Source organism: Ascaphus truei, chromosome 1 (assembly GCF_040206685.1).
Source record: "Ascaphus truei isolate aAscTru1 chromosome 1, aAscTru1.hap1, whole genome shotgun sequence".
Classification (NCBI taxonomy): Eukaryota; Metazoa; Chordata; class Amphibia; order Anura; family Ascaphidae; genus Ascaphus; species Ascaphus truei.
In genome coordinates, this window is record NC_134483.1 from 159757438 (window position 1) to 159783382 (window position 25945).

The window sequence follows — 25945 nt, forward strand, 5'->3', positions numbered from 1 at the left end:
TAAATATTGCTAAAATATGTCATAATAGCAATCCCACAAATCTTATATAAATGTTATTAAGAGCCAATAGGGAGTATCGCACCAAGATCCAGAGTTTACCGCCATTCAAGTCAATGGATCAGGGTACCATACCCACCTTGAGGCTTTGTGAATCCTGGCCATAGATCTATTTTTTATATATATGTATATATTAATGGCACGGTGCTGTGGCAGTAGGGGCAATGCCGCTCTCATAATAAAGGTTGTGCCCAGCCATTGACCCTCTCAGGGTGGATATGCAGGATTGCCATTTATATACATCTTATTGTGACTCATCTGGCCCAAAGTAATGTATTTTAAACTGTATTGATGTATCTGTAACTCTTTTTATTCCACGTATTATAGTGGGTGCTTCATTGTAATGCATTGTCTTTGTTCCCTTGGTGTGCCAGGCTAGTAACACACTTACCTAGGAGAGTAGATAGATCAAAGCTATTGCCGCTCCAAGGAAAAAATCAGAAAAAATCACCAGCAAAAATGAACTAAAATCAATTTAATAGAATTACATAAAAAACATGAACAAAAACAGAACTTTTGTGTACAGTAGTTCTATTAAATTGATTTTTGTTAATTTTTGCTGGTGAGTTTGCTGATTTTTCCTAATAATTTGCTACCCTCCTGGAGCTCATATTCGGTCTTTTTCTGTATAACACATTACCTAGTCTGCACACCAAGGGATTTGGGTTTTACTAGTCAAATAGGGGGAGGTGCAGTGCTGGGAACAATGGGAGAGTGGGGATGTGTGGTACTCAGGTCTGGGAGGCATTGGCTCAAAGAGCGGAGCCTTTGTCCATCCCAGACACCGTGGTGCCTATCTCTGTGGGAGATATCTGGCCGGCCAGGGGAATTGTTGCTGGGTATGAGCCCCGTAGACGCTGTTCCGATTGGCTGGTTTGAAATTCAGTCACTTAAGTACACACCTGTGAGCTGTCCTTGCTGCACGTTCACACCCCAGCCCAGTTTTGGCCAACACAGATGAGCCTCCACACATTGGTCCCCGCACCGCATCTGCACTGTGCTTGGTCGCTATCCCATCTCCCATGTTTTTCTATGGAGATGGGGAAGCCAAGTAAAGCTAAACTGATTTAGGTTCCACAGTCAGTCTGGAAATTAGCGTGGAAGCTAACTAAGTGGTGTGTTCCGAGGTTTTGCCGGAGACACCCAGAACGAGGCTCGTGTACTAAACAAAGCAGGAGATTGGAAACTGCTTGGCTTAAAATTGCATCCAGTGCTGCCTGGAGACTCCGGGCCCCCACAGGAGTGGAAGCTGCACCGTGTAAGCCAGTTTGGTGGTGCTGTGCACCTAGGACCCCTAGAATTCCCCCTGTATTCCCTTGGGTGGTGAGTATAGCTCTGTTATATGATACTGTGTTGTGTCTGCTGGCTCTGGTCAGAATAAATACCCTTTATTTGATCTCTGTGTCCTGTCTGCTGCTTGATCCCGTGAAAGAGTTCTACTCTCCCCCGTGATAGGTGGTACGGGATAATAGTTTTAATGGTTTATTGCAGGGGATATATACATGATTTTAGAGATTGTGGGTGCTATGTCTACCTTGATTATACCAAATGCTGCAGGGCGGCTGCGCTATTCTGTGACGTCAGCCAATGCTGCCGCCGAGCTGCATCTTGGTTATACCAGGGAGGGAGAGCAGAGGAGGCTTGGAGGCGTGGCGGAAGCGTGGCTGTGAGTGGTTCGCCCTCATTGGCTGAACTGCTCACGTGACACGGCCGTTGCAAGAAAACTAATTTCTCAGTCTCTTCCCCAGCCGTTTGCTTTGCAGTACCATCGCGCGACACCACTACACGCAACACTGTGTGTGTTTTGGGGTATAATCACGGCCTAAAGCCCATTTTTTTTATACCATCCCTTCATTTCAGAGTATTAAGCTATTTTGTGGTATTAATCTTCCTGGCTGGCATATCTGCTGCAAACAAACTTAAGCAACACATTTCTACAGCTGTGTTATATGTGATACACAGAAATATAATACGACAATAATAATTACAATAATAATAATAACCACATTTTTCTTAATTTACAACGGCAAATACAGAATAAAAGCTTCCTCAAATACACGTTGAAGGAGCTTAACATACAATGTGATATTGGTATGTAGACCCTAATAATAATAATAATATTATATTCTCTGGATCAGAGTTGGAGGCCCCCTTCTTGATTTCAAAGGCGGCGCAAGAAATTAGTTCAGCTCTCAAAAACCTTTTTTTTCCTTAATAAAAGCCACTGGCACATATTTACTAAACTGTGCTATTCCATATGCACCTTAAAGGCATCAGATGCCGGACGGTGTTTTCCGGAACAGCACAGTAAATATGTTGCTTGCATCTTTTATTAAGAAAAAAATATATATGTCTTTGTGTTGATGCTGTCTCATATAAACATGGATATATAATGAAGTCATCCCTTTGGTAACTGACCTTGCACTTCAAGATGAATGACCTTATAATCAGATCCCTTGAGCTGTAAAACGCAGTAATACATCCCTGCGTCCGTGAGCTTCAAGTCCGTAATCTGCAGCACAGCCCGACCCTGGTACAGTGCATCCTTTAACATTGTTGCTCGCCCTCTGTAGTTGCTGTCCTGGTTTGACAGATCAATATTTCCATTGTTAAACATGAATACCTCTCTCATTGTTGGGGAAGATGCGGTTTTGTGCTCCCAGGAGACCTTTAAATCATCAATCTTAAAATCTTCCTCAACTGGGAAGACGCATTCCATGTGCACAGTGTCCCTGTATTGGGCTGTGTATGTCAACTTGGGAGCCGTTACTATAAATAAAGCTAAAAAATAAAAAAAAATACATATTGTTGGATACGGAATATACAAAAATTGTACAGGGTGGTGCAACTCCAGAATTAACTATCTAAAAAGTAATGTTAACAAAAACAAACATAGACTATCAGGTGCAGCACCCCCTTTTATGGCTCCCCAAATAACCAGAAGACAACACAAACAAAAGGGGAACAACTCTAAAGAAAATAGACTGCAAATTAATAGCGCAAAAATGAATTTATATTGCAGAATTTTTTTTTTCATTTATACAAAAGTATATAAGAAGACACAAAAATCACAACACTTTCACATCTGAGCAATCCTAAACATGTTGTCAAGAGGACATATTCAATGTAAACACTTGTTCTGCAACAATCATTCTGTATCCATAGAAGAGCTTGTGGACTGCACAACAATATTGTATTTTTAAAAAAAAACAATGAATCCATCTTCTTTTTTCCTTTTTTGTTTAATCTTTTCCATTATCTGGACCGGTCCCTGAGATGTCCACCGTTAAAGAATACATTGGGCCATATCTACTATGCAATGTTACACCATAAAACACATGCCGGCACCGTAAACCCCGCCAGAAGACATCTATTGTCCCACTTGAATTGGCTACAAACAGTCTTCAGGCGGTGGTGTCTTGTGGCATAACACCACATACATTTGAGACAACGTACACACAAGGGTCATTTCCGGTGAAGGAGACTGCGCAACACGTGTGTAGGAGAAGACTCCATTGCTGTTCCAGACGCTACCGGAGGCTTATGAGGGCCAATCTCATAACTGCTCGTTATTTACGTTTGATTTGTGAGTGGGCATTTGTCTGTTTTTTAATGTTCCATAAAATCATTGTTTTACTTTAATGCACTAGGTGTGCGCCTGTTTTTTTCTCTTTTTCTCTCATAGGTATTTCCAAGGGAGTTGTGATCCCTTTCAAACGGGCTGCCTGTACCTGGATGCAATTTATTGGAACAGGACTCTATGTTTTTTAAGGTTTTTGTTTTGGTATCTACATTAGAAATTTTTTTTATATATATTTTTTAAAACAAATTTTTTTTATAGCATTTTTTCATTAAAGCTTTTTATATTATATGTATTATACCTAGCAACATAGGATCCACTTTTTACCATTACCCCCCCTTGGCCACCCCATTGGTTGTATCAACATAGTAGCATACTCACTCACAGTTAGGCAGGTTGTTATAATAGGCGCTCCTTAATATTTTTGTTTTGTTCTGATATATATATATATATAAAACAATATTTTTTATTTATCTGTACAATATATATATATATATGTGAATTTTAAGTGGTATCTTAGCAGATTGCGTATTCTGGAAAGCTCTGTGAACAGGTTTGGTGCTACATACAAAATAAGTCCACAGTACAAAACAAAAAAAATCGCCCAGTCACAAGAAAAGTACTGTAGTTGACATCAAGAGAAACTGACCTCAGGTGTAACAAAAGTGTGGAAATGCAGAGTTATTGGTCTCCAACGTATAGCACCACTTTCTGCTTTATCGTTAACGCAAAAGTACAAATATGTTCCATCAGAGGCTTCTAGAAAAGTGTTTTTACATAAATGTAATAACAAAGTATAGGTATAGGGCATCACCCGTTTGTTTTCCTGTACAATTTTCTCTCCTTATTGTATTCATCTTATAGTATCTCATCCGATCTGGGTACTATCTCGCGGAAACTCGCATTAACGTTAGTGGGAGTTTCCGTGTGATCTGATTGACCAAGTCTCCCTGCTAGAAAACTTCAAGAAAAATGGAGCAAAGAATATTGTCCCACAGGATACTCTTGGATGTTTTGCTTAATTAAATAAAATGTAGATATTTTTTTTGCACTGGTTTTGCCTCAAAATGGCTGATCTTAAGCTCTGACTTGGGATCTATTTACTAACATCTCCTTCCTGTATGACTGTGACAAAACCAGTGCAAAAATATTGCACCCGATTTATTAAATGACAATCTCACATTGCTTTTAATGGAAGTATGTTTCTTTGATAAATATGATGACATTTGTTTGCCCTGGATTTCCCCTATTTTTGCAACCGGGAGATTTTAGTAAATGGCCCAATAATGTCTACTACTTATGCACTAAGCAAGATTTTTCAGATTAAAATATCTCCATGTTGTTAAAGTTATATAAATACAGCAGGGCCCCGCTTCTCGGCGCTTCGCTTCTCGGCGCTTCGCTTCTTGGCGATCCGCTGATACGGCGGCACCTTGACATCTTGATTTGTAACTCGCACATGCGCAGAACGGGCGGGTCAGCATAATTTGTCTGCTGGTGAGGGTTTATTGTTAGTGTATGTGGAATGCGAGATACTATCTAGAAGAGTGCTCTAAGCCAGGGGTGCACACAATTTTTTCTTTGCGTTCGCCTGCATGATCTCCCCCCATGCTCACGCCCCCCCCCTCTCCTCTTACCTTCTCTCCGGCATCGGTGACGTCATTTGATGTCACAAAGTCACGTTGCCAAGGCAACGCGTTGCCATTTGACCTGCAGCATTATTTGACGCTGCATTGTCATCGCCAGAAGCCGTCTGAGAGCACGTAAGAGAGAGTTACAGAGGCCTCGCACGCTTCTCTGGCATTTAATTTAAATATTGTGGGGAAGAACGCAGGGCCTCTGTAAGCGCTGTGCCGCCCTCCCCCCCCAAAAAAAAATCTTGAACCCCTGCTCTAAGCCAATGTAGTATAGACTACAAGTATGAGAAATGTACATACCTAATATTGTGTGAAACACAGATCCTATGATGAGTAGAAACAGGAGGCTGGGCATGTTCTCAGTGTTATCTGGAACAACAAACATATATGAAATAGATCATCATCCTGGTGGGAAATAGATGCAGTTTTCCTAATATACACTCAGCACCCCCTTCCCTTTCCAGTTTGCCACCTACTGTACTTACAGTCATTCTTTTGAGCATCCTACCTGCACTTTTTGTTCTCTGTTATACAATTGAGTGTCTGACAAAGCCACAATCCATGTCTACTTTCTCAGTACTTCTGATCCAGATAAAGGATGGTACTGTGATACCTGTAATGGCAAACTAATGGTTAAAAATAAGGCAAATGTGAACAGAAAAAGCTGAGAAAGCATGGCATATCTATACAAGTTGTACATCGTAGTAAGACTGGATGTACATACTTCATTAGTGGGATACAAAAAGTAACATAACAATGACAAAAGGGAAATTAAATAAAGAGGTCTGGATTTAGAGTGGAGGTGTGAGGTGTATGGGCCTAAGATAAAGAGCAGGAAACTGTATATTGGGATCTCATTACATAGCACATGCGCATTGATGTAAATATACAATGGTACACAAGGTAGACTTTGACCCCTTTATTCTGACGCCAGGGTCACGTGTGATGTGAATTGCCCCAGATAGCATTAACTCAGCTCCCTTTCCAAATCACTCCAAGTCCTATAATATTTCCTTCACTTTATTGGAAAAGCAGCAATATACAGGTACTTGTGAATGGTGTGTAGTAGTGATTTGTAGTTAGAAGCAGAAATATTGCACCCGATTTATTAAATGACAATCTCACATTGCTTTTAATGGAATTATGTTTCTTTGATAAATATGATGACATTTGTTTGCCCTGGATTTCCCCTATTTTTGCAACTGGGAGATTTGCCATAGGAGAGTAACAGAGATGCGTGCTGTACTCACTGTCTGCAGGGTGGAAAAGGAAGCGAGGAGCAATGTGGGCAAAAGGAATAGTCTTGGGACAGACTATCTGTGATTAAAACAGGGGGGAGGGCGGACTAGCCCATTCTGGTAAGGATCTCAGAGGCTGCAGTAGCAGCTCACTGATTACATGCCCAGAGGCAAGAAATGCAACATTGTTACATATCACACAGGCACAGTGTGTGTGTGCAAACTCCATGCAGCTGAAATAAGAACTGACAGGCAGAAGCTGCAAAGGAAAGAGGGGGGTGAAACAGGGATGTGATTCTTGTTCCATGACACCCTTACCCAGTCGAGTCCCTTCATTAAAATGTTTGCATTGATATTCCCATTACTGTGTGTGTGTGTGTGTGTGTGTGTGTGTGTGTGTGTGTGTGTGTGTGTGTGTGTGTGTGTGTGTGTGTGTGTGTGTGTGTGTGTGTGTGTGTGTGTGTGTGTGTGTGTGTGTGTGTGTGTGTGTGTGTGTGTGTGTGTGTTTAATAACAAGTGGTTGCCCAGTTGTCTCACTCACCTCCCCACAGGGCACTATAAATGAGCTCCCACACTCCCAAATGGTCACACTACCCAATTACACTGCCACCATAAGGGCTGGGACCCGCTGCGCCCGGCGGCGCGGGAGGCCGCGTGAGCTCATCCCAGTCCCACCTCGCTGCTGGCTCACTACGCACTGTGATGCGTCAGCCGCCAGGGGATGCAAGAAAATTGTAATCCCGAGTGGTGACGCGTCACGTGGTGCGCTGATGAGCCAATCAGCGGCGGGGGCGGGAGCGGTAGCGGGAGCTGTCAGACAGCTTCCTACACAAGGTAGGGGAGGGGGTATGTGTGCGTGTGTCAGCGTGTGTCAGCGTGTGTGTCAGCGTGTGAGGAGGGCATTTGTGGGGGAAGGGGGAGGGAGCTGCTTACCTTCCGGCAGCCCGCAGCAGCTCTCTCCTGCAGCCCGGGAGCCCGAGCCCCTGGAGGGAGGGGGGGGGAGTAGCGGGTCCCTCCGCTCAAACCACGCCCCCCTTCCCGCTCCCTACACACCGCATATCGCGGTATGTGTCTGTCAGCACGCTGCCTGTTTGCATTGCGGGAGCGCTGACTGAGGGAGCGGGGCCTTAGCCTAAGGATTACTTTAAGGGCTTAACCTTAAGGACTGTCACAAGCGGTGTAAAGGAGAGGAGCATAGGATTCTGGGAGGAGCTCCAGCATGGCAGCAGAAGAGAGTATTCTGAGCTTAGAGCAGTGATATTCAACCTTTTTTGTTTGGAGCGACCCTTTTAGTATTTCGAAAAATCTCGGGGAACCCCTAACTGGCTGACACATATTAGGTTTGACAGGGGTCAGTCACAACATTTCACACCTCACAAGCCACCTCTATTTCCCACCCTTTACCCATGTATTTCTCTCCCATCCATCTCACTAACTCTCCCCCCTCCCGCCTCGCAGGTATTTATCCCTTGCGTCTCACCGTTACTCCCTCTTTTCCTCACTCACTCCCTCCTGCCCCCCTCTCTTCTCTCACTCGCCCCTACCTTCTGTCAACTACCCCACTCTCCCTCAATCTGTGGTCCATAGGAGGAACCCCTGAGACTGCTTCAAGGAGCCCGAGGGTTCCACGGAACCCTGGTTGGGGATCACTGGCTTAGAGGTAGGGAACCTGTTCCCCAGTGTATAGCATGGATCAGGACCCCTTATATTGTGTTTCAGACAGGGACAGTGCTCCCTCAGTTCGGATCCTATAGTTTGGCCATATGAAGTAAAGCATGTCCCAGTAACGGGAATGCAGACATACCTCAGTGGGCCAATCAGAAGTGCCACCATTATGTCTGGGTGTCAGCCCTACAAGCAGATCCCTATCCACAGTGTTGAGTACCCCCTGAGGAAGTGCCATTTCCAAAGCAGGAGTGGGGAAGTAACAGTAACATTATCCAGATCATTCCAGGATCTCAGCCGGGGCCCACTGTAAAAGGGATTGCAAGGATGTGGATAAGAAGAGGGGCCTGGTCCACCACAGGAGTATCAGTAAATGAACACGTACGTACACCTCCCATGTGTGTTAAGAGTGGGCACTCAGGGAAGACCTGCATAAAGAATAATAGTATGGATGAAAAGAAGTGCAACTATTGTTCAATTTATATGTACTCTACTGCATGTAGTGCAACTACAGTGTTCCCAAGCATGGGGCATTAATAAAGATTGAGGTTGCACTAGAAAAACTCCTGGCACCCATCTTTCCATTGGCCAGCAGACCACTGACAGCCCCTGAGACAAGGTAAATAAATGCAGATGAATGCTACACCACTACACCAATGTTTTAATAGCAGTGTCATCAGTTTCTGCCAGTCTTGATATCAGATTGCTAATGTAGTTGTGTGAGGATACTGATAAGAACTTGTTCTTTTGCGGTTTCCTGCAGCTATCCATGTTTGTGCTCTCGCCTATCCACGCTGTGTCATCCTGTTAACCTCAAACTGCATTAGCAAGAAACATTTAACCCATCCTATGCTGGAATTGTGTCAACTTTCGATCTCTGTTGTGGTCTTACTTGCCCAGTGTCTTCTTCCAGGGGTCTTGAAGAAATCCAACCAGCTAGTTTTGGGCAAATGTAACCCTATTCCTTTCAGCTCCGGGGACCCCGTGCTTCTCGAAATACAGACCTCGGTACGGGGTGCCGGTAGCCACTCTGCTAGCAGGGTTCACATAATGGTGGAGTTTCCACGCTACCGGCCCCCGTGGGCCAATAGGAAGCAGTTACATCATCAGGTTCGGAACCTTATTGGCTCGCGTGACGCGGGAGCTTTAAAACTTTGCCAAGTGCACCCCCCTACACAATCACTTCTTTCTCCCCCCTCTCCTTTCTCGCTCCAGTCCTCTCTCTCTCCCCTGCCCCCTCACTCTCCAGCACCCCCTTTCTTCCAGCTCTCCCCCTCCCCCAGCTCTCTCCCCCCACCGCTCTCTCTCCCACATCCCCACCTCTTTCCCCCTCACCTCTCTCCCGTAGAAAAAACGAATGGCGCACAGCCAGGGAGCCAGGTGTGGAATAAAAAATATTTCTTTAATGCAGCATAGTAGGAGACAAATTCACCCCCTTGGGGGACACAGACAGGGACCTCCTACGCGTTTCGGACCAACGGGTCCTTTATCAAGGAGTATGGGACATGTACAGAGAGTATGGGACATGTCCAGGACGCAGAGCAGCAGAAGCCAGCAGACTGACCTGAAGGAGGCGGTGAGCTGTTTCGGGAGATCCTCCATTCACAATTTGTGATACATGCTTTTAACTTTTGTGCAAATTGTAAGTGCGCATTTTTATTGTGTTTTTCAAAGATAAAATATCATATTGATCGCACTATGTAGTCTTTTCCCTCTATCTATGTATACTCTGCTGACGGAGAATCGTTAGGGGGGTACTATCCACAGACATCTTCAAGGGTGGCAACCCAATTTGCCAACTGCTCAATATATCACCTTGCTCCTGTGAGTAGATCAACCATAAGAGCCAAGACATAGCCTTTATAACCATATAACACCAGACGTCTGCACTTAAATTGTATATTGTTCTCTTATCTCCCCACATGCTCCCCCTGGATGTTTTGAGCAATACTTAACCCTTGGAACCCGTGACACAGGTCCCACCAGTGAGGTTTGAGCAAGGGGTTGGATTATTAATCCTATCTGTACCACCTTTCTATTACATTCCACATTAATTTCATTCACGAAGTAGCGCCTATTTTTTTCACTCTTTTCTGCACATGTACAGAGAGGGCACCTTATATACCTAATGCTTGATTAGCAAATATCAGAAATCTGCGCAAAATTACATCGCGGGTCCACTGCGCATGCGCGTGACGTCATCCGGAGCGCCGATCCAACAGCCCTAAGGATTGTGGGTAGGGACCGCCCCTAATGTCGCCCGCGCATGCTCATAGTGGGCCGTGAGGGCAGAAAGGGATATTCCCTTCCTCTTAGTCCTAGCTCCCGACCCCAGTGATGTCATACCACTCCCCGATTGGCTGCAAGCACCGCTGCACCACCAATGAATGTGTGAGGCAGACGAGGCTGCTCCAATCGTGCAGAGTGCTGCATGCATACACAAAGGGGAGGGGGAGAAGATACAGAGAGGAAAAAAGGACAAAATAGCCCAAATAAAGGGCAGATTAAATGCAAGGGGTAAAGAACATACATTATATCTACTATATATTTCTGAAAGCACTGTATGTCTGCGTCCCTAGCGGCAATCTCATTGGTCCCTTGGCCCGCCCGCCCCCGCACACCTCTCATTGGCCTGAGGCGGAGTGACGGGCCAAAGGACACAAGTGACACACACACACACAGGGACACACACAGGGACACACACACACACACACACACACACACACACACACACCTCTCTCTCTGTCCTCTCCCCCCCCATCACACTCACCTCCCTCTCCACTCACCTCCCTCCACCTCCCGCTCCACTCACCTCCCTCCACCTCCCGCTCCACTCACCTCCCTCCCGCTCAACTCCCTCCACCTCCCGCTCCACTCACCTCCCTCCACCTCCCGCTCCACTCACCTCCCTCCCGCTCACCTCCCGCTCCATTCACCTCCCTCTCCACTCACCTCCCTCCCGCTCAACTCCCTCCACCTCCCGCTCCACTCACCTCCCTCTCCACTCAACTCCCTCCGCCTCCCTCTCCACTCACCTCCCTCCCGCTCAACTCCCTCCACCTCCCGCTCCATTCACCTCCCTCTCCACTCACCTCCCTCCCGCTCACCTCCCTCTCCACTCAACTCCCTCCCCGGCGCGGGGACAGGCAGTGGGCAGGGCAGCCTGCCGCTGCCTCCACTCACCTCCCGCTCACCTCCTCTCACCTCCCCTCACCTCCCTGGCGCGGGGACAGGCATTGGCCAGGGCAGCCTACCGCTGCCACGCGGCACCTAAGATGGCGGCGGACAGAAGGACCCCTACCTCCCTCGCGGACTAACTAACATGGCGGCGGACAGAAGGAGAGGTGAGTGTGTGTGTGTGTGTGTGTGTGTGTGTGTGTGTCACAGCGTGAGTGTGTGTGTGGGACAGTGTGTGTGTGTCTGTGTGCGTGTGTGTGTTACACTCTGTCTCAGACACTGTAGAGTGGGGACCGGAGCTACACATGGGGGGGGGGGTCAGGAGCGGAGAAAGATACAGGGGGAGTGGAGAGGAGGGACCCGTCAATTTAAAGCAAACCAACCCCCCCTGCTCCCCTTTCTCCCCCCCCCGCTCCCCTTTCTCCCCCCCCTCCCCTTTCTCCCCCCCCCCCGCTCCCCTTTCTCCCCCCCCCCGCTCCCCTTTCTCCCCCCCCCGCTCCCCTTTCTCCCCCCCCCGCTCCCCTTTCTCCCCCCCGCTCCCCTTTCTCCCCCCCCGCTCCCTTTTCTACCCCCCCCGCTCCCCTTTCTCCCCCCCGCTCCCCTTTCTCCTCCCCCCCGCTCCCCTCCCCCGCTCCCCTTTCTCCCCCCCCCCCGCTCCCCTTTCTCCCCCCCCCCCCCCGCTCCCCTTTCTCCTTCCCCTCACACCCTAGCAGGACCCACACTCGCAGAGAGCACTCACAACCCACGCGACACCTGCCGCCTCACACCCTAGCAGGACCCCACTCACAGACAGCACTCACAACCCATGTGCCACCCGCCGCCTCACACCCTAGCAGGACCCCACTCACAGACAGCACTCACAACCCACGCGCCACCTGCCGCCTCACACCCTAGCAGGACACACGCCTCACATTTTTACATCTGTTATGTCACCAAAATATACATTGTACTGTGGTGTGTTTACAATAAACCATTTTTAAACAACATCGTATTACATTTTATTCCATCTTTCTTTTCAACATTATTATCCAACCTTTACAACAAATACTCACCTATTGTTCCACGATTTATAAATAATACTACCTATTACGCATTTACATCCCGGGCAACGCCGGGTCTCTCAGCTAGTTATAAATAAAGGTGCACATCCCACATACAAATCCCACATATACACAGACATACCACAGTGAATACATAAATAGGATCTATGATCCATATCAGCATAATGCTGTCATAATTACACACATACACAAAACATATTAAAAACAATTAAAGGATTATCAACAAGACTAGATGTGTTATATCTTGTTTATCTGTATCTCCAAAGGTGAAGAGGAAACAATTGCACTGTTGCCTGTTGAATAAATTCTATGACTATAAAATAAGCCAGTATTATTCAAAAGTAATAATCATAGCAAATGCCCTGACCAAGAAGCTACTGTATTAATCAGTGGCAAATGCCACATAAGTAAAGAATCACAAGGGCTCTAGCCATATGTCAGGGTCTAGTGCCTACACAATAAAATGGACTGATTGACAGAAAGTAGTGTAGAAAGCATAATATTAAGGCAGAGAAGACAATTCGTATCGTTACTTGCATATAAATTTCAGGAAGCATGTCATTACTCCAGCAAAGTAGCAATGAGGTGCTTATTAAACACAATATCATATTTAATGTTCTCCATTTTATATATTAAGACATTTATTGTTTAAGAAAATGGCCCAGGTTCCACTCAACATTCAGACCGCAGGGAGTTCTAGTCTGAAGTATAAATATCCAATATGCCTCCCTGCGGTCCAAAAGGTTGAGTAAGTCTCCCCCTCTCTCTTTCAGAAAGATCTGTTTGATTCCTTTAACTTTTAGCCCATTTAGACTACCTTTGGGGCATTGGGTGAAGTGTTTAGAGACCGGATGTGATGTGTCTCTTTTTCTGATTAGTCTCATGTGCTCAAGGATTCTGATCTTAAGCGGTCTGATTGTCCTCCCTACGTAGTTGATTCCACACCCGCAAGTTAAGAGGTAAATTACGTATTGTGTATCACAGTTAATAAATGATTTTATCGGAAATTCAATATTAGATCTTAAACCTCTAAAGTGCTGTGAAGGGATCATAAACTGGCAGATCTTGCAGCCTCCACATCTATACGAGCCCTTAGTTACAAATTTTCTGGTGGGCAGAGTGGAGGACGCGACATAGCTTGGTGACACATAACTAGCAATAGTTTTTGCCTTGCGATAGACAAAACGGGGGCCCTGCTTAACGCAGTCCTTAAGGCTACTATCCATCTGTAGGATGTTCCAATGTTTACGTATAATATTCTGAACTTTGTTACTACATCTATTATACTGAGTAATCATGAGTAATCATGAGTGGAACATCCCCCTTCGCGAAACCAGTGTTTTTACTGTGGTTTTTACTAAGTGTTACTCTATCCTTGTGTGGATCACTCTTGGTATTTTTAATTAAATCCTCTCTATTCGTCAATGCAATTTCTTTAGAAGTATTAGTCAAAGATTCCATGTTGTAGCCCCTCTGGTGGAAGCGATGGCATAATTCCTCAGACTGACGAGAAAAAGCCTCCACCTCTCTCCCGTTCCCTACCCCTCTCTCTCTGTCTCTGTTCCCCGCCCCCTCTCCCCTGCCCCTTTCTTTCTCTCCCTGCTCCTCTCTCTCCCCCAGCCCCTCTATTTCTCCCTGCCACTCTCTCTCCCCGCCTCCATTTTTTCTCCCCGTCTCCCTGTTTTTACAAACGCCTCCATTTTTGCCTCTCCTCCCATTTCCCCCCCCATCCCACTTTTGCCCCCCCCCCATATTTATTGCAATCTGTCATCTTTATGGAGCGATAACACAGGGCATAGAGCGCACTATTATGGTGTGTAAAAATGTGAATGGTGAGTATTATGTACCCAGTGAATCAATCAATCAATCAATCAATATCTCTCTCTCTCTCTCTCTCTCTCTCTCTCTCTCTCTCTCTCTCTCTCTCTCTCTCTCTCTCTCTCTCTCTCTCTCCTTCCAGTTGAGAGAACAGCAGTTTATTTCCTTACTCCTGAACCCCTACTTGTCGAGTGGTAACTTGAGGGCTGTGCACACTCAATGCTTATGATCTAGCTGTTTGCTGTACGCAGAATATTTATCCCTACTTTTTATACAATAATATTTTGATTTACTTCACTATTTGCGTTTTGCGCTGTTTTTTTGTTTCCATTTCTTTAGTGTTTAGGGGGGTGCCGAGCCACCCCCTCATTTACGGCTGCAGACGTTATAATTAACCACTCATCACAGTTATGTATAATTTTTTATTATCACATTGTGATATTATGTGCTTTTAACTATTTAGTTTAAATTTAAGGGTTACATGCAGTATTCACTTGCTTTTATATTACTGTCACCATCACTAGTAGTTATTTTGTTGCGCACATTAAATTCTTTTTCACTTCAGTACAGTAACATAGTGGTTTGAATGTTAGTGTGGGGGAGAGGGGGGGGGGGGAGAATGAGTTTACAATTTTAAACATTGTGCTACTTTAATGTGTGAGTGATTGGAAACATAATACTTTCCGTGGGTGTTCTGTAAGGGGCAAGAGAGAGAGGGGAATGTGTGTTAAGACGGGGTGAGCCCATGAAGAAAGATATATCATAGTGATAAAGCATGGACAGAATTACTGAAGCAAAGCATCCTAACAAGACAAAAAGCTGTTTGACGCGCAGCTGGTTCTGGTTGTGTATGTTGGAAGCAATCCCACACAGTCAGCCAGTTGAATTTATTAGGCACCTGTGAATGGAGACGTGTTTGTCAATCTAGTGTTTTCTTTTACCTTTTTTCCACCCTGTCCTTATCAGCTAGCAAATAAAGATAAATGAGAGGGGGGGGACTCTGCCTGTACAAGGACTTGCTGAACACACAGTGACATCACACAAAAGAGAATCAAATCCCTCCCAAATTTAACTTTAAAAAATGTATACAAAAAATACCTGGGTCCGATTTCGGTAAAAAAAGATGAATTACTCAGAAAAGACCCCTTAAACATGTCATTGGAATGAGTTCACTTTGGTCCTAGAAGGGCTTGCCCCTTTAAATGTAAGAAGCTTGTTACATGGTGTAGCCCCCTTTCCCTATGCCTAAGGGAACTACGTGTGCTGCAATACCTGTTTACACACAGGAGGCCTAAGCCTTTGCCACTGGGAGCTTGGGGTGAGCTCTCTCTCTTACAGTGCAGCGCTTCCACCTATGAGGGATGCCAGCGTTGGGGTGGGATAATCCCTCACAGGAACCAATACACAGTAATGAATAATACACACACAATGTATATAACTAAGCTTTACTGTACACATATAATAACACATATACCATAACAGTAACACTGCACCCACAGTATACACACAACGACCCAACCTGTGGTGGTTCCCCCAAAGTATTGAGGGTGCGGTGGCACCAATACCCCTGGTGTCCTGTCCCAGAAAATCCCACCCAAGTGTGAGGTAGTGCTACCCCCATGTGAATCGTTCGTGCAAGTGTATACCTTCCTCGGCCCTTCCGTACCCAGGTGTAACTGGTGAATCAAGGAACAGTCAGGTCCAACACAGCGGGGCCTCCGACACCAATCTCCCTCACTCCTTAGGATCCTGATCCGCCACATGGGGTGAGCTCCAGCTGGAGTGTCTCACCTGAATGTCTCAGAGTCCTGTGTCCCAGTCCCAGGTTGCAAGGCGCTGCGTGGCCATCCGGTCACCAGTGCAACAGCACTAATCTATTGTAAGGGGAGTGTCCCTATCTGGGGCCTTCCTTACACACTTCACTAAGTTGACTCAGGGCCTAGCTGGGGCCTAAGGGGCAAGGCCTAGGCCTAGTCCAGAAGACACTGCTCCCTGGATATCACCTGCTCCCTTGCTGGCTCCCACGTGACTGATCCGTGGGCTCTCTGTGTTACGCCGGTGCTGCCCGCAGACCAGACCCGTTCCTTTCACTGAGGTGAGGAACGTATAGAAGCACGCACCCGCAGCAAAGGGAGCGTGTCCGGAGTGTGGTGATTTTGGCGTTGCCAGGCCAGGTGTATTTAGCTAGCAATACTTGCCGGTACCGGTGTAGAAATGCCGTTGTCGTTGCCGTTAGCCAAAGTCTGGGATTGGAGAATTCCGGAAGGTCGTTTGTCCAAGCAGGGGTCTAGAGCCAGAGAGAGACGTCCGCCAAGCCAAGTCGTAACCTGAGAGAATAAGAGAGAAAACGCCAGAGTAGTAATCCAAGTGAAAACTATGTCGAGCAATGAGTAAGAGGAAGAACTGGCATTATAAAGTGTGACTGGCCAATCAGAGGTGGGGGCAGGCCTGGAGGACTGCGTGGAGCTATCCTGGATAGGTCCCCTTGATTGGCAGGTAGGTGAGGACTCTTGTCTTGGTAGGAGGTCCTCTTAGTGTGCTGGGGGCGGGTCTTCACTGCAAGAGCAGTGAATAAATTAACCTCACCCGGCGCGCGCTTTTCAGGCACGCGGCTGGGGAACACGGCGGCCGCATGCGGGACTGCAGACCCCGAGGGCATCCGAGGACGCAGAGCATGGCGGGGAACCCCCAGGACCGCCGAAGGTGAGTGACGCCAGCGAGAGGTGCGCGCCACGGTAGCGGGAGTAACCGCAAGAGAAGGGGGACCAGGGCGCGGATGCCGCGATCCCTGAATCCTCACAGTACCCCCCCCTTCAGGATCGGCCTCAGGACGATCCTTCCATGGTTTTGATGGAAACTTCTTTCGAAAGCGTTTGAGGAGTCCTGGAGCATGAATATCTTTCAGGGGTACCCATGACCTCTCTTCGGGTCCAAAACCTCTCCAGTGGACCAAGAAGTGGATTTTACCTCTTGAAAGACGGGAATCCAGTAGAGCCTGTATTTCATACTCTTCGTTACCCTGTACCATCACAGGATCTGGTTTAGAAGTGTGATCCGAAAGAGGCTACTGGAGATAAAAGGTTTGAGAAGTGAGGTGTGAAAGACATTCGGAATTCTCATGCTTTGAGGAAGTTGGAGTCGAAAACAAACCGGATTAACCTGCTCCAAAATGGAAAAGGGACCCAGGAATCTAGGAGCCAATTTGAGGGAAGGCGTTTTGAGACGGATGTTCTTGGATGATAGCCAAACCTTGTCCCCGGGTTTGTATTCGGGTGCCGGACGACGGTGAAGATCAGCCTGATTTTTAGATGTCAAGGATGCCTTTTGTAATGCAGATTGTATTCTGGACCAAGAGTCTTGTAGGAGAGCAATATGTTCGTCCACGGCTGGTACCCCAGAGGATTCTTTAGTAATAGGTAGGCGAGCCGGATGGAATCCGTAGTTGATAAAGAAGGGGGTCTCGTGAGTGGACTCATTCCTGGAAGAATTGAATGCGTACTCAGCCCAGGTAAGTAATTCTGCCCAGTCATCCTGAGAATTAGAGACGAAGCACCTTAAGTATTTCTCGAGGGATTGATTAACCCTCTCGGTCTGTCCGTTGGATTGAGGGTGATATCCAGAAGAAAAGGAAGACGAGATACCTAGTCTCTTGGTGAAATTTCTCCAGAACTTGGAGACGAACTGGGAACCCCGATCGGACACGATGGATGTGGGAATCCCATGGATCCGGAAAATCTCTTTGGCAAAAATATCCGCAAGGGCGGGTGAGGAGGGTAATCCTTTGAGAGGGATAAAGTGTGCCATCTTGGAAAACCGATCCACTACCACAAGAATGGTATTCATGCCATTCGACCTAGGCAACTCCACAATTAAATCCATCGAAATGTGGGACCAGGGACGCTCCGGAATAGGTAAAGGTAAGAGAAGACCCTGAGGTTTCTGACGAGGAATCTTGTTACGCGCACATACCGGACAGGACCGTGTAAATTCCAGAATGGTTTTAACCATATTGGGCCACCAAAAGGATGAGGTCCAAGGTTTTCTTGAATCCAGGATGCCCTGCCGAACGGACGGCGTGTCCCCAGTCCAGTATTTCAGGGATAAATTTGGGTTCCACATACAAAGAGTCTTTAGGAACCACAAGACCGGACGGGAGGTTCTCTTGAGACTTGATGATCCTCTCAAGATTCTTGAATGCCACAGCTGCTAAGATTCTTTGTTTAGGGAGGATGGACTCAGTGGTTTTCTCTGATCTCTCTTCAGAAGAGTATTGCCGGGAGAGAGCATCCGCCTTGACGTTCTTAGTGCCGGGAATGTATGAGAGAACAAAATTGAATCTAGAGAAAAATAACGACCAGCGAGCTTGGCGAGGACCTAAGCGACGGGCATTCTCAATGTACAATAAGTTCTTATGGTCCGTAAGAATGGTGAATGGCTCTTTTGACCCCTCCAGAAGATGTCTCCATTCTTGAAGAGCCATCTTGACGGCCAAAAGTTCCCTATTGCCCACGTCATAATTCCTCTCTGCCGATGAAAATCTTTTGGAGAAAAACCCGCAAGGATGAAGTTTATCCTGGGAAGAAAATTTCTGCGACAGAACCGCCCCAGCCCCACAGTCCGAAGCGTCAACCTCTAAGGTGAAGGGGAAATTTGTGTTAGGGTGTCGAAGGATGGGAGCAGAGACAAAAGTTTGTTTCAGTGTCTCGAATGCCGTGACAGCTTCTGGAGACCAAGATGAAGGGTCTGCACCTTTTTTGGTCAGTGCCATGATAGGAGCGACAATGGTAGAAAAGTTGCGGATAAACTTCCGGTAATAATTAGAAAAACCCAAAAACCGTTGAACAGATTTGAGGGAATTGGGTTGTGGCCAATCCACGACGGCCTTTAGCTTCTCTGGGTCCATGGCCAAACCTTTGTTGGAGATGATGTGTCCGAGAAAAGAAGTGGTAGACTGATGAAAAATGCATTTCTCCATTTTAGCAAACAACCGGTTCTCGCGGAGGCGTGAAAGCACAAACTTCGTATGGATGATATGATCCTGTAAGTTTTGAGAAAAAATAAGGATGTCATCCAGGTATACAATGACAAATATATTAAGAACGTCTCGAAAGATGTCATTGATGAAGTCCTGAAAAACTACCGGTGCGTTGCATAACCCGAAGGGCATCACTAGATATTCGTAGTGTCCGCTACGGGTGTTGAAGGCAGTCTTCCATTCATCGCCCTCTCGGATGCGGATGAGGTTGTATGCACCACGGAGATCCAGTTTAGTAAAGAGATTGGCCCCCTGAAGTCTATCAAAGAGTTCGGAGATGAGTGGGAGTGGATAACGATTCTTCACCGTGATATGGTTCAGACCCCGGTAATCAATACATGGTCTGAGAGTACCATCTTTCTTTTTGACAAAGAAGAATCCAGCCCCCGCAGGAGAATTGGAATGACGTATGAAGCCCCGCTTAAAATTCTCACGAATATATTCGTCCATAGCTTTGGTCTCGGGCAACGAGAGAGGATAAGATTTGGCTTTAGGCAAGGTATAACCAGGTACCAGATCAATCGGACAATCGTAGGAACGATGAGGAGGTAGAAGTTCAGACTGAGCCTTGCTGAAAACGTCCAAGAATTCGGCGTATGGAGAAGGTAACTCCCTCCGAGAACTTGATGTGTTGGCTGATAGAAAGGATGGTTGCTTGATAGAGGAAAAAGGTTCCTCTGACCTTGACCTCCAGTTAATAGGGTTAGGAGAAACCCAATCGATGAGTGGATTATGCTTCTGTAACCAGGGCAAGCCAAGCGTGATAGGTGTTCCTGGGGCATGAATAACATCAAAACCCAGAGTCTCTTTGTGAGAATGAGTAGAAAGGGTGATAGGTCCGATCTCTAAGGAGATATAAGCCGGGGTGAGAGGTCGATTATCAATCCCGACCAAGGCAACGGGAGAGTCCTTCCTGGAAAGCGGAATTTGATTTTGCTCAGAAAAGGTTTGATCTATGAAATTCCCTCCTGAACCGGAATCGATAAATGCAGCAGTGGAGGTGCGGAAAGTCGGTCCTGAAAGGGAGACGGGAATAGTCAATCTTTTGGGAAGTTCCCTTCTGGGAGGGGGACAAGGAGATTCAGTACCCAGAGAGCGCCCCTTCGTACTCACTGGGCTTAGTCGTTTCCCGGAGATGGAGGATGGTTACGGGTACGCTGCTCAGAAGCTCCGCAATGATGGCACGATTCCCCAGTAGAGCGAAGTTGTCGTGACGGTACCCGAGGTTGCTGAACTCCAAGTTGCATCGGCTCTGGAGCCTCCAGCGCCGGTTACGGGGATATGACGGGTCTCTGGTTAGTAGAGAACCTGGAAAAGGAAGCACGGAAAGGCGTAGCCCGGGGAAGCTGACGCTGAGCGCGGCGTACCTGAAGGCGCTGATCCATACGAGTAGCCAGGATGATGAGATCCTCCAGTAACTCTGGCCTGGTGTGGGAAGCAAGTTCATCCTTCAGAGACTCCGATAGACCTTTCCAGAAGACGGCGACTAAAGCCTCCTGACCCCAATGAGTCTCAGCTGCTACAGTTCTGAATTCAAAGGCGTATTGACCCACAGGCCGACGTCCCTGTGTAAGCTCTAGCAGGGTATCAGAAGCAGTCTCTTGACGTGCGGGGATATCAAAAACCTGTCGAAAGTCCCGTCTGAAGGCCGCGTAATCGCGGGTAATATCAGGGCGTAGTTCCCAGATCGGAGAGGCCCATGCCAGTGCATTACCTGTGAGCAGACTATATACGTAGGCTACCTTTTTCCGGCCAGTAGCATACAACTGGGGAGCCATCTCGAACTGGATCTCGCACTGGTTGAGAAAGCCACGACAGGCGTGTGGATCCCCTGCGTAGGGCCTTGGAGCCGGAATCTTCGGAACTGAAAATGAAGTGGAAGATAAGTCAGGCTGCGCCGGGGGTGCAGCCGCAGGCGGAGCCTGTAAAGGGCGGTCCGATACCTGTTGGGAGAGGAGAGCCACTTGATCCGTTAAGGCCTGTATTTGTTGGTACATGGCCGTCATCATAGAGTCCACAGTCTGGTCTGCGTCTTGTGGGTTCGACATAATGTTACGCCGGTGCTGCCCGCAGACCAGACCCGTTCCTTTCACTGAGGTGAGGAACGTATAGAAGCACGCACCCGCAGCAAAGGGAGCGTGTCCGGAGTGTGGTGATTTTGGCGTTGCCAGGCCAGGTGTATTTAGCTAGCAATACTTGCCGGTACCGGTGTAGAAATGCCGTTGTCGTTGCCGTTAGCCAAAGTCTGGGATTGGAGAATTCCGGAAGGTCGTTTGTCCAAGCAGGGGTCTAGAGCCAGAGAGAGACGTCCGCCAAGCCAAGTCGTAACCTGAGAGAATAAGAGAGAAAACGCCAGAGTAGTAATCCAAGTGAAAACTATGTCGAGCAATGAGTAAGAGGAAGAACTGGCATTATAAAGTGTGACTGGCCAATCAGAGGTGGGGGCAGGCCTGGAGGACTGCGTGGAGCTATCCTGGATAGGTCCCCTTGATTGGCAGGTAGGTGAGGACTCTTGTCTTGGTAGGAGGTCCTCTTAGTGTGCTGGGGGGCGGGTCTTCACGGTAGCGGGAGTAACCGCAAGAGAAGGGGGACCAGGGCGCAGATGCCGCGATCCCTGAATCCTCACATTCTGGCTGCGGGGGATATGCTGTCCCTCGTGAGCCCCTCCTTTCTGGCGTTTCCTCCTCAAAAGCCCCCTGGCCGTTTTCCGAGGCATTCTGGGACTTGTAGTCGCTAAAACAATGTCTGCTGAGCCATCCAAGATGGCTGCCGCTTCGATCGTAACTGTGCTTGCGCACCTCGCCGTACTGAGCATGCACGATAAACAAAATGCCCCCCCTCACACTCCTGATCGCGCTGAGCTCTGGCCGAACCAGCATAGTTCCCCCTTCACTGGAGGTAAGGATGGGGACTCCGCTACATCGGGTTTTGCTGAGAGGTGCTGCTGACAGGTCCTGCTGCCCAGATGACAACTCATGAAACCAAGGACAGCAGTATCATTTGTTCTTCCACCGTTCACCATACAGGGGACATGGATGCACCATCTCTCGTGGATCCTCCTTGGCTCCAGCTCAAAGGGGCTGTCTGTTTCAGAAGGGAGTTGCTTGTTTACTATGCCAACCATTCTAAGAGTGGGCACTTTCACTGGTGTTTTGGTTATAGTTCTAAAAAATATATATTTGTTTCTTTAGAACATTATAAAAAACATTTTTTTTTTTACATTTTTGAGTAATTTATTTTTGACAAAAGTTTGAGGGTTTTCTTCATTTGCATAGTTTATTTGAAAAACAAAACAAGAAAGCACAGATCCCAGGATGAGCCTTCCTTGGGTTTTTGGCTCGAATTTAAATTTTTCTCTGATTCAAACTCAAACTTCCAATCAAACTTTGAAGCACGAAACTGCCCATCCTCTCTACCCCTCTTCCGCCCCCCTCTCCTCAATCTACCCCATCCCATTGGCTCCTACCCTATCGACAATCTCCAGCTTTTCACCTAAAGCAGGGGTGGGCAGCTCCAGTCCTCAAGGGCCACCAACAGGTCAGGTTTTAAAGATACCCCTGCTTCAGCACAGGCGGCTCAATCAATAACTGAACTGTTGGTGGCCCTTCTGGACTGGAGTTGGCCACCCCTGACCTAAACTATCACTCTATCCCTCTCCTACCTTCACACATTCTTTAAACCTCTCTCCTTTTTTTCTTCTCCTCCCTTTCCCTTTACCACCCGCCCCCTTTATCTCCTCCCTCCATTTTAACCACAAGTGTTCTGCCTAATTCCCTTCCCTTTGTCATACTGCGCTGACCTCTTGAAGAGAAGCTTGATTTCAAGATACAGGCAGTCCTCGGTTATCCAATGGAATCCGTTCTGGAAGTAGCGTTGGATAGTGAAAGCGTTGTAAAGGGAGCCCCATGTTAATCAGTGGCGGTGATGGTTGGTCAACGCATTCAGACGTCGGATAACGTAGTGGTGCAAAACTGGGGGCGCTCCCCCTAGGGAGGCGGGAGATATTTGTCTTTGGGGGTGCTTGCGCTTGCAGAGGTCCTGCGCTCTTCCCCCAGGCATTTCATCTTGCAGATGAGACCTTCTGGGCACTGTCCATGCTTTAATTTAAATTGGTTGGAGACACTGTATCTCCAAACCCCTTTTAATATTATAGACCCAGAAGGTCTCATCTGCAAGGGTATTGAGCGTCCCAAGGCTAACTGCAGAGGGGGAAGAGGCTCAATGAAGTATCAAGGAGGGAGAGCTTTTGGATCTACACCCTAAAAACTTTAGCACCAGAAGGGTTAAATATAGAATTCGATCTGGCTTCCTTCTTACAAGATTAAGTAAGATTTTTATTTTGTTTTTCCATTGTGGAAGTTTTTTCAGATTTGTATGAGCATGACTCCTGTAATTCTCTTATTTAATTTAATATTTTTAGATATTGATTGTATTATACGAATTCTCCAAAGTTGTTTTATGCAATTTAATTTCATTGTTGTTAGTAATTTAAGTGTTATTCGTACCATGAGTTGGCTAATGACATGACTTTACACATTTTCATTATTAAGGATCAGATAAACCTTTATACTGTATCCCTTTAAATTTTGTGTGGTATACTGACCAATACGGAAATGAGGGGGTTAATTGATTTGGGATCCATGGGTATAAATAGTAAGCATGAACAGACAAGCTCCAAACCCCTGAGGAAGGGACAGGTGTGTCACGAAACTGGTTGGGCGGAGCTTAACAGTGCCGACGTCAGGTGTAGCAGTCACATGCCAGAGACAGTGACATCATCCGGGAAGCGCCCATCCACCTGCGGCCGCGGTCAGAGAGAGAGACACTGAACCTGCACTGCTGTGAGCTGTGCTTCTATATGCAAGTGGCGGACGGCACATTGTAACTATACGGTTACGAGGGATACGTTGTAAGTGTATCTCACCTTCTTTTTTTTAAATTGTTTTAGTTAAGTGTGTGGCTATATTGCACTATTGTTGCTAATTTCTTTCTGGGTAAACTTGCGGTGGATGATCTATTGATTCTGAGCACTAAGAAAGTGTGGAGTTCAGCGCCTTAGAAGATTCCAAACACCACGTGGGGTCCATGGAGAAAAATCCTGGGATTAAAGTACAGATTCTCTCCACTGAATGTACTAAAGACCATCTTGTAAGTAGGCCATTTATTTTCCTGCTTGAATATACCAACAACAAGCCCCAGTGCGGCGCAATGCTCTGCGTTTTTTTTCTTCTTTAATAGGGGGATAATTGCTGCTGAAATCTCCCAAGGAACCCTACCATTTTGGACTTTGCTGGGTTAATCCACATTGTTGGGACATTGCTTTTGGACAGCCAAGTGACCTTTGGACTGATAAGTGGTATTTCTTTATCAAAGCTCTGGGGATATAGCAATTCTGTATTCATGTATTTCTGACTAGTGCACTAGAGAGCACTTGTATGCTTCATCCTCTTGGCAGCTGAATTATTTGATTTTCTTTCACCAAAGGATCAATTAATCACTTTAATATAATTTGTTTGGCCCAAATTTTAGGTCATCTTATCACAAGTATTTATACAGCACATTATCACATTTGTTTAGTTAGGTCACAGCGCTTTTATTTGTGTATTAGTTTTACATTTTGTTGTCACATTGAGGAAAAGCTCATTGGACTATATTTTAGAAAGAAGTATACAATATGTACAGTATGCTTAGAAAGCAAAATGGGAGATATGCTTCTTATTACTTCTTATTTCCTAGTGTAGCAGAGTCCCCCCCCCTGGCCCTCCTCACCTGCGCAGAGTAGCGGGTACCCCCGCACCATGTCAGGCAGTTGCAGGGGCGATCGCGGCATCAGTGACAGGGCGCCGCCATCTTGTGCGCGTTCGCGCATGCGCGGTGCGTGTTTGCAGTTGCTGCGGCCATTACACAAAGCGCAGCAAAGTGTAGGGAGGCAGGAAGGCCCCTTAGATGTTGCGCATGCTCAGGAAAGTGGCGCGGCGGCCATTAGTCTAGCGCAGGCGCAGATAGAGAGGTAGGCGGCCATTAGTGAGGCGCCCATGCGGTCCTCATAGGGAAAAGCCCCAGAGTGGACTACAACTCCCAGCAGCCTCTGGGGACTGCCCTATGATCCCTGTCACATGCAGTCAGATAGCCACTAAGGCTGACAGATTCTTATGCTGCATTTTGGATACATTGTTGTGTGCAGACAGGGAGTGTCAGTTAGGAGCTGGGACACAGAGTGGGGAGGGTGTGTTTGTGTAGGGAGGAAAGTAGCCTCCTGCACTAGGCCAGAAGTCTCCCCTTAGGCCCCAGCTAGACCCCACTCCCCTTCAGCTTGTGACTGCTTTAGGGAAGGCCCCTTAGGTAGGGACTTTGCCCTGTTAGCAGTCAGTTCAGTCAGTTTAGTCAGGGACACAGCTGCAGTGCTGTGTGCTCTGACAAGAAGGGTCAGTGTACAAGGAATCATTCTCTGCAGAGCAGATACAGAGACTATCTGAGCGGTGAGCTTGCTCAGTAGGAGACCCCATCGCTGAGGCTTCGGCGCTGGATACCGGGTCCTCTTCCACAGTTCTGCGGTATCCGGTTGCAGGAAGTACCGGGCAGGTATTATCCAAGTAACCAAGTGCACCACCTATACATTTCATCTTAGTGGGCAGCGCTGTCCCACACGTGGGTGGGGTTGTGAGACTCTTGGGACT

The 25945-nt window shown here is 47.1% G+C and overlaps 1 protein-coding gene across 2 annotated transcripts in view; it reads right to left on the reverse strand.

The window, feature by feature from the left end:
- The window catches only part of CD274 (CD274 molecule), a 79656-nt gene that overhangs the window by 44926 nt on the left and 8785 nt on the right, over positions 1-25945 (reverse strand). For both annotated transcript variants that reach the window (XM_075596693.1, XM_075596689.1), the window contains exons 3-5: positions 5783-5887; positions 5575-5643; positions 2476-2838 (exon numbers count right to left, since the gene is read on the reverse strand). In XM_075596693.1, the coding sequence (XP_075452808.1) occupies positions 2476-2838; positions 5575-5629 (418 nt within the window). In that variant the 5' untranslated portion in view covers positions 5630-5643; positions 5783-5887. The remainder of the gene's footprint in view (positions 1-2475; positions 2839-5574; positions 5644-5782; positions 5888-25945) is intronic.